General features: G+C 45.4%; 1 protein-coding gene across 1 annotated transcript in view; it reads right to left on the bottom strand.

Moving 5' to 3' along the window:
* Positions 1-15,465, bottom strand: part of MOXD1 (monooxygenase DBH like 1) — a 713,108-nt gene that overhangs the window by 315,585 nt on the left and 382,058 nt on the right. The window contains exon 5 of the mRNA XM_069606682.1: positions 4,807-4,986. Coding sequence (XP_069462783.1) covers positions 4,807-4,986 — 180 coding nt within the window. The remainder of the gene's footprint in view (positions 1-4,806; positions 4,987-15,465) is intronic.

The raw sequence follows: 15,465 nt of genomic DNA, 5'->3' as shown, positions 1-15,465 counted from the left end.
TGTGGTCTCACTGAGGGTGCACAACCGAGGGGCTGCAATCAGGAGTCTTCTGGACAGGTCAGGGACCTGCAACAGGCATCTAAAAGTCTAGTAAATCTAAAGGGGAGGTTGAAGATTGTCAGTGAACTTGGAAGTAGCTCAGTGATGCAAATAACCAGAAGGGCACTAAGGCCTTTAGGAGATTAGCAATCCAACTTTGTGGACATTTCTCAAGGTCCAGCCAAGATGGGGAGAGGTCCTCAAGCAGCCCCCGGCACTGGGGGATGGAATTGAAAATGAGGGTTTTTAAAGGAAACCGTGCATACTGTCTGAGGTGGGGGGTGCGCTCCTTTCTGAAAATCCTGGTAAATACCCAAGATGGTATCATGCCCTCATGTATTGCAGCCCTGTAGTTATTGTTAAGTTGCTCAACTCATAGAAAGAGCATTTTTTGGGGGGTTTATACATATATGTGTGGTAGACCCTTAAACTTGGGCTTTCTGTTTCTTAGCTATTTTAATGCAATCATGGCCGTAGACCTTATTCCACCCCAATATAAACTGCCTGACGTTATTCAAGTCTTCAAGAAGGGAGATCATTCTGATCCATTCAGCTACAGGCACAGAATATTGATAGATGGGGCTGGCAAGGTATTCAGGAAGACACATCTTACCAGAATCCAGGATAAGGGAGGCAAAGATGTGCCGTCCCCCAGGAAGGTTCAGAAGGGGAGCACGAAGGTTGAGAATGGTCTCTGCTTGAGCTTGTTCTTCATGAAATACACCAATGTCTACAAGGAGACACTGTGTATGGCATTCATTGATCTCATGGTTGACCTTGAGTCCGTGTAGCAAACACTTTTCTGAAGAATAAGGATACATACCCTGAATATTAGAGGCTCCTAAAAGCCTTGCCCCTGAAAACACCCAATTGGATAAGATGTGGCCCTAATGGTAAGATTACAGAAAACGTCTCAATAGGTCAGGGCAGCCATCAGGAGGTGTGCTCACCCCCATCTCTTGTTTCTAAATGATGCAGTGGATTGGCTTTCAAGGGTGGGTGCCAATGTGCCTAAAATGGGCAGTAACAGTGTGCTGATTCTTCTTTTTGAAGATTATCGAGTGGTCAATAGCCCGTATCTGAGAATAGCTGGATTAAGCTTTTGAGCAGCGTTCGGGCCTACTGCACATGCAAGGGGCTTGCAATGACTACCTCTAAAACCAAACTGAAGGGTATGGGGTTTCCTCGTTGCTTGAAAGATAAGATTTACATAGAGCGCAAGAGTGTAGAGATGGCACCCTGGTTTGACAATTTGGTCATTCCTTTTACATATTTAGGATAACAAAATAAACAGTTGGACAAGAGCATCTTCCTGTAGACTCAGGTGGCTTCTGGGCAAGGGTGTTGCTAGGTCTGGAAAATAACCGGGGCTATGCTAATGTCGGTACTGTCAGGACTAGGGGCTAGTTATCCTTTTGCTTGTAGCTCCTCAGCTTCAATCCGGGGCTACAACCAAAAGACCCGGGGCTATAGTCCCCTCAGCCACCCCCTAGCAACGCCTCTACTTCTGCGGGTACTTCATTTTCATCGGCAACCGTGATACTCCCTGCCTTCAGCACCTGTGTGAGTGTATAAATATAAAGCTGTTAAGGGGGCTGTTTATTGTAGTGAGCTATGGGTTATAATAACCCATCAGCTCCGATGATTAAGGAAAATGGGTTTCTCAAATCTCTCTTTTGTGTACCCCACTCAGTAGGGTCTACAACCATGTTTTAGCTCACTGCACTATCCACACAGAATAAATATTTATTTGAAAATCAGTTTGGTCCCACCCACAAGGGCAGTACAGCACCGAAATGCAAAGCTACTATCCTCAGAACAAGAGTACCATCAGCAACCCCAGACACGTGTTTCGTCCCTGATGGCCCCATCAGTGAGGTGAAGCTGAGCCTCTCTAAGGCACAGTGGGTAAGGGCTCCAAGTCTGCCTAGCATTTCAGTGACGTACTGCCCTTTGGATGGGACCAAACATATATGCAAATGGGTATTTCTCCTTGGTGAATGGTACAGTGAGCTAAACCGTGGTTGTTGACTCTCTTGTGTGGGGGACCCCATAGAAAAGGTTATTTGAACCATGTTCGTCCTCAGAAGAGGGGCTCCCACAGCTCTAACATTTTCAGCATGTAGGTATGGTTGGCACCTGCTTTTTCCAAGCATTTTTACCTTAGAAGCCACAGTTGTTTGAGGTCTGTCTGTCGTATTGTGAACAGCCGCGCCCCATGAAACACAGCAATATAGGATTATCTGTCTTATACTTAGAATGTATATGTTTTATCGTATTCCCATGTGTTGAAGTTGGACCTGGTTGACTAAAAACTATATTTTCTCTTTTGAGCTATTGATAACCAAACAGGGTTCTCAATACCAGGTGTGCCCAGTAGCAATGAGGATAAAACCATCCCTTGTGAATGACTGTTCTTTTCCATTACAGAAATTCAAGGGGAAAAGAACAACGTAAGCACTTTATCATCAATTGGTGTAACTTCAGATCTCACATGATGTATATGTCATTTTTCAGCTTGACTACATATTATTGTTGGCTGTCTCAAATTGGCACTTACACCTGTGTGCAATTGCATCAAGGAAAAAGGCTAATAGAAAAACGAATATTTAGGCCTACATGTTTTCTATTACATTAGTTTGGTTTGATATTAGTGTTATCAAGGTGAAGGGTTTAAAGGGGGGGACGCCCCACTACAGAGGAAAGAAGCAGTGGCAATGCAGATATTTTTATTACAACAGTGGTGTGCTTACAGCTCTAATTTAGTCATTAAGTTTAGAAGATTGCTTTGAAAAAAAACTGGCAAGCACTTCGAGAACAAAGTTTGATGGAAATGCTTCATAAAGCTAGCTCATAGAGAACCCTTAATTTTTCTGTGTTTTCTGTGGGGAGGGACAGGAAGTGGCTAGGAAAGGCCATAGCAATTAGCACGGCCATGGCCCATCAATGGGGAGTGTGGGGGGAAATACCCAAACATCACCTACAAGCTTTGTGTCCCTCCACCTATGCCGTTTCTCCCTAGCTGTACTCTAATGTAATAGTTTCGGTCTATTGGTGGCAATTTAGTGCCACCTAAAAGCCAAAATGAAAAACCATGCAGCACAATGGCAGATGTGAATGCAGGGCACACTGCAAGACAGCCAGTCATAAGTGTGGTTGGAAAAGTAGTAAAGAGGGACTAGTCCAGGAGGCAGACTTGTGGGCAGGGGAAATCAGAATGGGTGAGGGGTGAAAGGTGGTCATGGGGTAAGGCAGGTAAGTGCATTTCTAAGGGTCAGGGATGCACTGGGCAATCCCGAGATGCAATAAAGTCAGATGTATTATGAAGGCATTTTGAATTATGAGAGCAGCAGCTGTTTCATCAGTGTATGGTCCACAACTAGACATTGTGAAAACAGCTTGTCGATATGGGGACACATAACTCCACAAAAGCAAAGCCATATGTGGCTCCACATGTAGAATGCTTTCTAGAACACCAGTGCATTCCAAAACAATCATGTCCCTCCAAACAAGGTGACACTCCATAAAGGTACTGGTCAAATTAAGTGCAACCAAAATCTACAGCTCTGTCTATGTTATTGGTGTGTCATCGAAGGAAAGCACAAGGGCAACGTGCTGGTCTTGGAAGCAAGAGCATGCAGAGCAACAGAGGTTTGAATCCCGGATCCGCGCTTAGAAACCAAACTCAGGTATGGTATTAGGCACGTTATAAAAACATTAAATAAGTAAATCAATAAACTACCTGTCACAAAGTTCTCCAGATGGTTTGGACTACAACTCCCACCAGCCCTGGCCAGCATAGTCAATGGTGAGGGATCATGGGAGTTGTAGTCCAAAACATCCATAAGAGCCACAGATTGCAGAACCCTCCTCTACTGGAACTGCACCTCTCTAAAGTTCCCACTTCTCTCTCCAGAAAAGGATTAATTGCAATATAAACTCCTTTTGTCTATGCTTTGGAACTGCATGCTGCTTTTCAACCTGTTCATCAATGCAAGTCTCTTGCCTTACTTATATCCTTGAGTTCCTGTTCTCTCACACGTGTTTTTGGAATCACACAGTGCCCCGTGCCTCATTTGCTGCCATTAGGTGTTTCACATTCCTACAGTTTTCATATAGGCCGTACCCTTTCCCAAATTTAATCTACAACTGTTCCCATCATAGTATACTTTGATTTAAAAGCCAATTTTTATGTAGATGGTACAATAACATATCTATGTGCCTTCCCTGTTTATCCCATCCATAATAGTTCTGCTGCCACATCCTTCAGTCAAATCCTGGTTTTCCTCTGCCTGATTGGCTGTGCATCTCTTCTGCGTTGCCTGCTCCATCATTCCTTCCAACTCCTGTTCAGATTATCCATCTCTATGTTCTTGGTGATCATGCTCACAAGTTAAACATCTCCTTCACAGAATATACGTTTCCTCCCTCAAAATGTGTAAACCTTGCGTTAATTCTATATTTTCTTTTATAAAAGGTGAATTTTCCGACCACATAATTTGCTGTCCCTCTTCCTGTAAAGACATTGTTCACTACTTGCAGGTTCTGGATTTGCTGGGCAGAAGAATGCAGCTACTAGTGTAGGCCGAGATGTGTTGGAAGCTATTATTCATTTTGATATGGGACAAACTCACAAAGAAAATGCATTTAGAGTGACATTGGTAGAACACACCTTCACGTTTCTAACCCATAAAATGCTAAGTAAAAACAGAAAATAGATTGTGATTTACAGAATGATTCATTTGAAATCTGACTTATGAATCCTACCTCTCCTCCGATGGCCCACGCAAAAAAAACCGTTTCGCAGTAAAGGAAGGCATCTGGCATATTCGGGTGGTAACATTCATGGCCGTAGTCCAGCACTGTTTCGTTCAAACTCTGCCCACACTCGTACAGCAAAATATGGTGCACCAAATTCTCATGGCCTTGTTGTATAAGCGGCTCCACCTATTAAATGAAAAATAGTTTACACTGCATTTCATTCAGGCACAAAAAAAAACATATGGACACACATTTTTGAATGTATAAAATATCCACGTCATTTTCCATGACATTGCAAAAATGGTCACTCCATGGGCCTCATTCTGAGTTTGGCATTGCAGTAAAAAAACAAAAAGTTGGTCATTCCTTTACCCTCCCCCTTTTTTGGTGGCAACGGAACTGCTGCCACTTTTACAACACTGCTGAATTTCGAGTACGACCTTGAAGTGGAGGATTAACCTCTAGCACAATGCGGCAGGAAAAGTCTCCACTTTAAGGCCACAAATCGGTGGATACAGCTTATGCTTAGTCCACTAGAAACACTCGGGCAAATGGAGATGTACATCTCCCTACCACTACTCATAATCCTGTGATAATGCCACGGGAGTGAATTGTGGTAACGGTAAATGATATTGGTGGTAATTAGTAGGATTTGCTGCTGTTTTATCACCAAACTCGTATTGACACCCAATATCTTTTTTTTGTCATGTCATGGTTATTGGATGCAAATTGCTTTAAAAAACAAAAATATAGCAAAGTTTATAGAGTAGGTAAAGGATTTTGAAGTGAATATACACATAAACACATTTTATACATATATTTAAAAAGGTGCCATTTATTTATTGCTTAGCTCACGATTCCTTCATCTAGGTCAGACTCAAGATCTTGTCAGTATATCAAATCACTCCTACAAACCCATTTTAGCATGAATTCAAAATCCCAGTTTATCTAAAATACATAGAAATAGATTCACAACTTAGAACAATAAGAATCAATTTCATTAATTGTAAGAGTTTAAAAATTCCAATACTAACTGATTCTAATAAAAAACAATAAAAAATATATATTCATACTAATCTGGCTTTGAGATTTCCATGCTAGCCAGATGTATTGAGAGATGCCATAAAGCATGGAGTCATCGACAGCACATATAAAATAATGACATGTAAGTGTATTTTGTATAGTATTTGACAGGTTTACATATATTTCACACACCAATTTAATGCCCCCTTGTATACAATCTCACCCCACAATTCAGGGCAATGAACAGATAGAGGGACTCAAAAATCAAAATGCACTTAAAATAATTAGATTAATTTTAGACAACTCGGTCTCCAGCTTTACCCTGGAGCCAACTACAATATATATATATGTATATATATATATATATGAGATACATTACTCACCGTAATCGTATTTCTGATGCTTGTATCTGCTTAGATTCACATGCTGTGCATAGGCCGACATCTAGTGGAAGCTGCGGAGTATTACAGTTTGTTTTTCGAAACTCGAAAATGGGCGTCGACACAGGCGTGCCAGTAATCCTATCCCTAGTGTGACGTCCACTGTACCCAAGATCCCTCACGCATCTAGGATCCTCAGATTGTATTTTTTCTGACATGAGGAAGCATGAGGAGTAGCGTGAGTACAGATAATCCAAGCAGATAGACAGAAAGGTAAGACTACAAGCAATCATGCGCCTTCTCTCGGAGGGGAGGAAGGGTGGGTCGCATGTGAATCTAAGCAGATACAAGCATCAGAAATACGATTACGGTGAGTAATGTATCCCTTCTGAGGCTTGTGGAATCTGCTTAGATCACATGCTGTGCATAGATTAGCGAGCAGTACCCGAAGAAGGAGGTGGGATGTGAGAAGGGTCATGAGCAAACAGGTGTCTTAGAACCGCTTGTCCCACTTGTGTATCTGTCTTGGAATGAGTGTCAATGCAGTAATGCTGAGTAAAAGTGTGAATAGAGCTCCAAGTAGCTGCTTTGCAAATGGTGTCGAGGGGAACATTTGCAATGAAAGCCAGAGTGGCCCCAATGCCTCTAGTAGAATGGGCCCTTGGCGTAAAAGGCAGAGTTTTTTCAGAAAGAGAGTAACACAGCTGTATACAGTTGATAATCCACTTCGAGATCGCGCCCTTAGAGACGCGATCCCCCTCTCTGCCTGTAGCTACGGAGACAAACAGTTGATCTGTTTTCCTTAGCGGTCTGGTTTTATTCACATAGTAGAGGACCGCCCTACGCACATCAAGGGTGTGTAGTTTCACCTCAGCTGAGCTTTGCGGGTTCTGGAAGAAAGCCGGAAGCTCGATGGACTGGTTTACATGGAATTTAGATATATATTTAGGTGAGAACCTAGGGTGTGTGCGTAAAACCAGTCTGTCTTTGTGGATAGTAAAGAAAGGATCCTGCACTGACAGAGCCTGAATTTCACTGACCCTTCTTATAGAGGTAATGGCTACTAAGAAGGCCGTTTTATAAGTCAGGTGTTTGAGACTACTTTTATGCATGGGTTCGAAAGGGGGGCCCATGAGCTTAGCTAGCACCACATTGAGGTCCCATCCTGGCGGTGGGTTCGAAATAGGAGGGTGAAGTCTCTTTACTCCTTCCATGAAGGCTTTAACTACTGGTACTTTCCACCACGATACTTTGTTATGGGATGTGGTGTAAGCCGAGAGGGCTGCCAGGTGTACTTTCAGAGAGTTAAAAACCAAACCTGCGTCCAGCAGGTGGAGCATGTATGTTACAGCGTTGGAAGGAGTGCAATCAACTGGGTTGATTTGTTTATTCTGGCACCAAATAACGAATCTCTTCCACTTGTCAAAATAACAGTGCCTTGTGTTTGGTTTCTTGGATTCTTTTAGGATGTCCATACACCTCTGTGGTAAATTGAGATGGCCAAACTCTATGACCTCAGGAGCCATGCTGCCAGGTTCATTGAGTTGGGTTCCTGGTGCACTGTTTGACCTTGTTGCTGGGACAGTAGGTTGTACCAGGCTGGGAGTTTGATGGGCTCGCACACCGCCATCCTGCGTAGGTGTGGAAACCATGGTTGTCTCGCCCACATGGGAGCAACTAGGATGAGCGTCATCGATTCCTTGTTCATCTTGTACACCACCTTCCTGATGAGAGGAGTTGGTGGAAAAGCGTACGCAAACATCCCTGACCAGTTCATCCACAGGGCGTTCCCTTGGGAGTCTGGCTGGGGGAACCTGGATGCAAATCCTGGGCATTGTTTGTTTTCGCTTGTGGCGAATAGGTCTATAGTGGGGAAACCCCACTGAGAGAAGAGATCTTCTACGATATCTCTGTGAAGGACCCATTCGTGTTCCTCTAGGAGGGAGTCTCTGCTTAGGGCATCCGCTAGGGAATTGAGCTCCCCTGGAACATGTTGTGATGACAGGAAGATGTTCCGTCTGAGTGCCCATATCCAGATTTTCTGGGCAAGCTTGGACAGATTTGGCGAACGAGTCCCTCCTTGTTTGTTCAGATAGAACATGGCTGTCGTGCTGTCCGGCCGGATCTGCACTGACAAGTTTAGCAGATGGGGCTCGAACGCCCGAAGCGCTCGGAATACTGCCAGAAGCTCTAGCAGGTTGATGTGGTTCTTGGCTACTGAGTGAGACCAGAGACCCTGAGCTGTGTGGTGGAGATGGTGAGCTCCCCACCCAGTCAGGCATGCATCTGTAGTCACCACTGCCTGTACTTCGGGATCGAAAAAGGGTTTCCCCTTGCGAGATTCTCTCTTGTCCACCAGTGTAAGCTCTGTACGAGTGTTGGCGAAACGACCACTAGATCGTCCCACTGACCACTTGCCTGAGACCACTGTTTCGCCAACCATTCCTGCATGGGACGCATGCGCAGACGCGCGTGGGGGACCAGGTAAATGCATGACGCCATCATGCCCAGTAACCGCATTGCTTTGCGCACCTTTATTTGTTGACCTGACTGATAATGTGGAATTTGCAGTAGTATATTCCGAATTCTCTCTTCCGAAGGGAAGGTCAACCCTTTCTGAGAATCTAGGATTGCTCCTAGGAACTGTTTTGAGGTGCTTGGCACCAGACTTGACTTCTTCTCGTTGATAGAGAAGCCTAATTCGTGGAGGAGGTCGATAGTCCTCTGAATGTTTGACCTGCAAATTCCTGGGGTTTCCCCCGTTATGAGCCAGTCGTCCAGATAAGGGTACACTGGGATTGCCTCCCTGCGTAGGTGTGCAGCTGCCACCGCCAGTACCTTGGTGAATATCCTTGGTGCTGAAGCTATCCCGAAGGGCAGTACCTTGAATTGGTAGTGGCGACTGTCCACCTTGAAGCGCAAGTATTTTCTGTGGGCTGGGAGCATGGAAATATGAAAATAAGCATCTTTCATATCCAAGGTTGCCATGTAATCCCCCTTTTTTAGGAGGGGGATTACCTCTTGTAGCGTGGTCATACGGAATTTTTGGAGCTTGACATACTTGTTGGCAGGCCGTAAGTCCAATACTGGGCGCATTGTTAAATCTTTCTTTGGCACAAGGAAGTAAGTTGAATAGATACCCTTGTTTACCTGGTGTCCTGGGACGAGTTCTATCGCGTCCTTTTCTAGCAGAATGGCGATCTCCTCGAGAAGGATCTTCTGATGTTCTAAGGAGTGTACTCTTTGTCGTGGAGGGTGGTTCCGGGGACGCTGCAGTAATTCTATACAATATCCTGTGGACACTGTTGACAGCACCCATCTGTCTTAGGTGATCCCTTCCCAAGCCTGGGTGAAGTTGGAAATGTGTCCCCCTACTGGGGTTGCGTGAGAAGGGACCCTGAACTGAGCGTCACTGCTTTGGTGGAGGCGTGCCACCTCCCTTGTTGGGGCTGCCTCTGCCTCTTCCACGACCTCTCTTGTTGCCCCTGCCGTAACTCTGGGTAGACTGCTGGTTGTTGTTCCATTGTGTACCCTGTCCTTGGGCATAGTTGCCTCTTTGTGAATTTTGGCCGCGTGGGCGACGAAAATGACTGTTCCCCCTCTGGTTAGGGGGTTTGTTGGTAAGCTGGCCAAGGGATTTGAGAGTCTCGTACTCGTCCTTGGCATTCTTAAGTGCGTCTTCGACCGCTTTCCCAAACAATAGATCGGGTTCCACCGGCTTGTCTATTAATGAAGCCTGGGTTTCTGTTTTGAACCCCGACTGCCGTAACCACGCATGTCTCTTGATGACAGTACCTTCTGCTATCAATCTTCCTGCGTTGTCCGCGGCGTCGAAAGTTGCTTTTAATATGCAACCAGACACGGCTCTCCCTTCTGCCGAGATCCGAGCCAACTGGCCCTTTAACGGTTCAGGAGCAGAGGCTATGAGCGCCGCGACCTCTTCCCATTGATGGCAGTTGTAACTTGCCAACAGGGTGGTGGAGTTTGCAATCCTTGCTTGGTAGGCGGACGTTGAGGCTACCTTCCTGCCAAACCCGTACAGTCTTTTGCTCTCCTTGTCGGGAGGAGCTTCTGATGATGATAAGGGTGTCCCAGCCCTCTTCCGAGTGTTGGTAACCACTAGGGAGTCTGGTTTAAGCTGTCCTCTTATATAAAGAGGGTCAGACTGGGCTGCCCGAAAAAGTTTTTCGACTCTGGGGTTGACGGCTCTGGTGAGGTTAGGATTCACCAGGGATGGATCTATTCTACGTTGGATGGATTTAAGGATAGGGATGGTCTGAGCGACCGGTCTCCTCTCTCCCACCAACTCTTCTGCGAAGTCCCTTTCCTCCTGTACACCGTGGGTGTCGATGTGAAAATGTTCTGCCGCGCGAGCGAGAACTTCATTAAGGAGGGGCTGGTTATCAACTGGCGAGTCGGTAACTGGGGCTTCGCTTTCTACCGGGGAATCTACTCTGTAAATTTCCTGCTCGTCTTCTACCTCCTCCAGGTCCTCATTATCCGCATAGTATTCAGTCCCGGTTTGTTCCTCCATAATTGTAAACTCCTGGTCCCCTTCAGGGAAAGGCTGTCCTTGGTATCTGGGGTGTGGAGTAGAGTATGGAGTAGAGTAAGGCTGCACCTCGAAGGGTTCAGGTCTTTCGAACCGGGCCTTTTTACTTAGGGGGATAGGATCAGAGGAGCCTGAGGGTGTGGCCCCTTGAGGGTCATACGAAAGGAAATGTTCTGGGTTTTTGTCATAAAAATCAGCTAAGGAAGACATCCTTGACATGACCCTGTCTATGTCTTCACTGGACCATTCTTTGGAACAGGGTATGGCTTTAGTAGGCAACTTAGAGGACTTATCAAGGGTAGCCGTGCTGGATGTTGATGTCCCAGTAGATTTATGTTTGTCTGGCTGCTTAGGGTGGAGGGATGGTCTTACAGGAGTGGAAGGCTGTGCTTTCCGCTGTTTCCCCCCCTCCCCGTGCGTGGAAAAATGTTTTCCCTGCCCCTTGGAGGCCCCAGAGACTTTCGACGCCTGGCGTCGAGGGTCGGGAGAGGTACCTTGTTTCGAGCGTGGGGCCTCGCTGGTGTTAACTGCGGCCTCGGTCTCCTGGAGCGCGGCCTGGGGGTGGAAGTCGTCTTCGTCTTCCGCTGATCGAACTTCCGTTAATCTAGGGAGCGAGGCACTCTTGGCAAGAGTGGATGATTGCCTTGCGTCATGCGGCGATCTCGATCGAGAGCGCCCAGAGGACACCGAGTCGGACCGTTCTATCTGTGCCTCTTTCCGAGAAGTCGACGTCGTCGAGGTTCGGTTGGACTTAGTGTGCTTAGTGTGTGTAGGGTGTGTAGCGCTTGCGTCGCCGGGGGTCTTCCCCATAGCCGCCCTGCCGGACAACCTTCCGAGGTCGGGGACCTGCGCTCGGCAGTCTTTCGACGCCGTAATGCCCTCGCCGTCCGAAAGTACGGCGTCGCTGCCATCGCTGAAGGCGCCCTCCGCTGCCATGGCCGCCTGCCTGGCGTGGTGGGCCCAACGCTTTGTCGAACGGTCCTTAAGTGTCTTAGGCTTAAACCTACTACACGCTCTGCAGTTCGCTTCGGGGTGGTCCCTCGGCAAGCAGAGATTGCACGTGGCGTGCCTGTCGACCCAAGGGTATTTGCGGTTGCACTTGGGGCAGGATTGGAAAGGGGTACCCTCCATACGCACCTTGAGGCAGCGGGCTGGTAAGTGTAGGAAATATATAAGGTGTACCTATATACCAAGAGTGAAGAGTATGTACCACCCCCCACTCTCCCTACTTGCAGGGCCGAGGCCAGCGGCCTACTAGGCCCGGGCCGAGGCCAGCGGCCTTCCGAGGCCCAGATCCGTCGTGCAGCAGCCGACGGTCGATGTCTTCTCCAGCCGTCGTCGAGTGTGGAGGGTCGACGTTGGGGTGGGGAAGGATGTCAATAAATAATTTAAACTTCAATAATTAGCAAAAGTATGGCTAAGGCCAGGGAACTCCGCAAGATGCTTCCGACCAGTATGGCGGAAAAAAACAATCTGAGGATCCTAGACGCGTGAGGGATCTTGGGTACAGTGGACGTCACACTAGGGATAGGATTACTGGCACGCCTGTGTCGACGCCCATTTTCGAGTTTCGAAAAACAAACTGTAATACTCCGCAGCTTCCACTAGATGTCGGCCTATGCACAGCATGTGATCTAAGCAGATTCCACAAGCCTCAGAAATATATATACATATATATATATCATAAAAAGAAATTATGACTGCCGATATGAATCTCAATATTAAAAGTCCACATACACATCCACTTTCAATCACAGCAATCTCCATATAAACCTGCTGCATTATAATAAACACTGGACATATGACAATTCTGCTTAGCATTGATCTATTTCCTGAACATCACAAATTTCTCACTAAAATATCCTGCACAATGCATATCTGGTTAAATATTTGATTTCGCCAGAATCGAGACACGTATGACACCAGAGAAAATTACATCAATAAACAAAAAATAGATATGCACCAACTTCCTTGTGCAGGTGTGAGATAGGGAATACATTAGCTATGTAGAGGCCACTTGACAAATAGGCGATGACTGGCTAACATGCTTACTTGCAGAAGGCAACTTGTTTGCATTGGCTTGTTGGCTTGTGTATGTTTGATTTCGCATGTAGTGTGTGATTTACAATTTAAGCATGTTGGTGGATGGGTGTACGCGTGTGGGTGTTTTCCATCGGCTGGTGTGCACATCTTTCAATGTGTATAGGCCTGCACAATATTAATGCACCTGTGTGTGTGAGTTTTGTAAAACCTAGATATTTATTCTCAATGTACATAGATGTGCAATTTTAAAGGGGCCTGGATGTGATGCTTTCAAACATTTTAGATTTATGGGCTGGAGATGTACTATTCTCCAGCAAAAACCACTTAGTTGAGTAGCTTCCCTCCCACACTACTGCCAACTCTGACCAGGAATTGACAGAAAGGTGTATGCAGAGGATTTGCATGTCACACAGTTTTAATAAATAGAATTAATTTTTTCAGCATACATTTTGTCATCCAAATATCCAGTTACTATGGCCTCCGCTGGTGCCATTAACTGCATGATATCATCCCAGGCAATCTTGCTAGCTATGAACCGCCAAGACTCAACACCAGTTTCAACCACTGCCTAAATTCTAAACTAATATTTAACTTTACAAAGGCAATCCCACTTTAAGTTGGCAGCCAAAATGCTTTCAGTTTAGAAATGTGTTTTCCGTTTTAAAGTGGAATTGGCCTAAAGAATTCACATCTCACTTTGTATTTCATATATAAATGAGGAATCATGAGGCATTCAGATATTAGCACTTGTGCCCCTAATTTCGAATTGCTCCTTCTCTGCATTTTCAGTCCTTTTCCCGTCCCACATTTTACCATGATAAAGGTTGGACAATTTTAGGAAATAGCTAGAGGTTTCTTTTGATTTACCTTTTAAGATGCACTTTGGATTTTGGGAGATGCCGCCAGGTACCCAGCCATGCAGGCATAATTTTGTCAGCAAAATGCCTCAGTTCATATGTCTAGCTTGGAAGTCAATTCTTCGGCGCAAACTGGACCTCCATCTATGGGCTGCTCTGGCTGCCCTGTTTTAATAGACCAGTTGTCTCCTTCTGGCTAGACTTCAGTCTCCAGTTTGTTCCTATTCTGTCTCTTCATCACTCAATATGCCAGAATCCAGGCTGCTCTCCTTCTTTGTCTCTGTTCTGTGTGTATGCTATTCTTATATGATTTTACTCCACCCCTACTCTTAGCATAGAGGTGTGGTTCCCCAGACACCTGGCCAAGAAGTAGTGGGGTGCTGCTCTTTCTGAAAATAAGCCTATTTTGTTTGTATGCTCTTTTGTGACTCAATTTTGCTACTTTAATAAAACGTACATTTGTAGTTTCTGTGTGCCAAGGTAAACAGTTTGATATCCTGAAGTATAGAATAGTCTTTCTGACGATGTTTTGCATTTTGGGCAAATTTGATCCATTTGCACATAATTCTGTTTCAATATTCTGATAGAGCTTTCTCTTATCTACAACATATTAAACGCTCAGATAAACCAGAGCTTTCCTAATGAGGCAAGACTTAATTTAGTTTTTACACATGTAAGTGTATTATATAGTTCATGTGAATGCATTGAGTTTTCTCTGGTGTGCACTTGTAGCAGTTCTCAAGAGGGCAGAAACAAAATGTCGGCTAACTATTTATTCTCCAAGACACCACTATTCATAGTTAAATTCTTGGTTGGGCCTATTCTAAATGACCTTTAATCTTGACTAATCCAAGGCAACTGGCAGGTGACATCCTTCTAAATCTCACTCCATCTGTTGCCTTCCCAGTGTTAATGCAAAAAAATGAAGGGTGAAACAGCCATTGACCAGACTCCTTGCCTCTTTGCCTAGGAACATTTGCTTTTGCCTTCCTGGCTGCTGCACATCTGAGTAACCATAGCTTGCTAATTACTGTGTTGTCTCTCCACTCTGCAGCATGCACCTATAATTCAGTCACCCCAGCTACTCCTGATGCTCTTCCAACTCAGGGCTCTACGCTTTCTCAAATCACGCTACAACTTTCACCTTTCTGTTCCCTATCCTAAAAATCACATCTCGAAACTCCCACTACGCCATCTCTCTTGCACCTCCTGCTTCCAAAAAAGCGGACAAGCTAACTAACACCTATCCACCTCACCTCTCTTTCTCCGGATCTCAACTTCTCTACTCATGATTACCCCATCAACTAAACACTGCACTCCGGAATGGTCAGTCTGTATGCAACATAACTTCTTTTATCACTGACTACTTTCTCACTAGCTCTCCTCCAATTAGACCTCCTTGCTATCACTGAAACATGGATTCCTCCATTAGACACCATCACTCTGGTGGCCCGATATGACTCCAAACTATCCTTCATTCACTCTCCTCATTGGAATGGCAGATGTGGAGGCATCAGACACCTATTCTCTTCCCGCCTCAACGCCTCACAAATCTCCAATGCCAGATCCTCTCCTACCTCTTTTGAATTCACTATCTCTACTATTTATCCACCTCACTTGGTTAACATCCTCTCCATATATCGCCCTACTGGACCCACTGAACCATTCTTTAATGGATGTGGGCAACTTCTTGGCAGTTTTTATGCTAAACATCTCCTCAGTCTCTTAGATGAATTTAACCTTCACTCTCCAGCCACTTCTCAGAAATCTGAACTTCAGTCTTTTCTCAATGACCACAATCTCTGCTCTA

Source organism: Ambystoma mexicanum, chromosome 4p (assembly GCF_040938575.1).
Source record: "Ambystoma mexicanum isolate Mex_15411 chromosome 4p, UKY_AmexF1_1, whole genome shotgun sequence".
NCBI classification, from domain to species: domain Eukaryota; kingdom Metazoa; phylum Chordata; class Amphibia; order Caudata; family Ambystomatidae; genus Ambystoma; species Ambystoma mexicanum.
This window is presented reverse-complemented; position numbering and strand designations above follow the sequence as displayed.